This window comes from Sphaeroforma arctica (genome assembly GCF_001186125.1).
Source record: "Sphaeroforma arctica JP610 unplaced genomic scaffold supercont1.12593, whole genome shotgun sequence".
NCBI lineage: Eukaryota > Ichthyosporea > Ichthyophonida > Sphaeroforma > Sphaeroforma arctica.
In genome coordinates this window covers 1-697 of record NW_014027965.1, presented here as the reverse complement: position 1 = coordinate 697, position 697 = coordinate 1, and the positions used below count along the sequence as shown (strand labels likewise).

Sequence of the window (697 nt, the reverse complement as noted above, 5' to 3'; positions counted from 1 at the left end):
GGTTTGTTGGGTTTTTTTGGGTTTAGGGTTTAATGGTATGGTGTATGTCATGCTCGTTGGTTGTCACGTGATGAAATGTTCGGTACCATTATTGATATGAGAATTATATATGGTCCTACAAAACCTCACCGTTCGCTTGTAAGCCCGCACAGATTAAGTTATGAGAAGGAGTATGCCGTTCGTGGCAAACGATACTATTCGCGTGTTGATGTATTGATGTATGGTGCAGCCTCCAAAAAAGATGAACCTTTGTTCATAATCACAACATTTATTTACGAGCTCACAGGAAACGAGCTAAGGTTAGGGTGTAGCCGTCAGCGGCAACCTATACTATTTGCGCTGTACTATTTGTTAGGTTACCGCTAATATATACGTTTCTTTGTTGACGCATTCACGCAGAACAAGTCAAGGGTAAGGTGTACGCTGTCAATGGCAACCGATACTATTCGCGTCCGGCCTCAGGTCTCGTGCAGGGGGCAGCGCTGATCGCGCGGTGTGCTTACGACGACAATGCAGCTGTTTGCGAAGCCGTGGAGAAGACAGGTATGTTGGCAAACTGCTTGTATGTGTGAATCTTTGGTACAAGCTTTCAATAATCGCAGACAGTGGCTTGCTCGTATATCGGATACTAATTAGTCTGACAATTTCTTCTGCAACGTTGGTAACGGGAAAGTTCGTATTATAGTTTATGTGCAAG

At 44.2% G+C, this 697-nt stretch overlaps 1 protein-coding gene across 1 annotated transcript; it reads left to right on the top strand.

Moving 5' to 3' along the window:
• Positions 1-398: 398 nt before the first annotated feature.
• On the top strand, positions 399-572 carry SARC_17887 (hypothetical protein; the record flags this gene model as incomplete). The annotated part of the gene is made up of 1 exon (XM_014288027.1): positions 399-572. A coding segment is annotated over one exon (174 nt), but the record flags the coding sequence as incomplete, so codon positions are not given.
• Between the last annotated feature and the right edge of the window lie 125 nt (positions 573-697).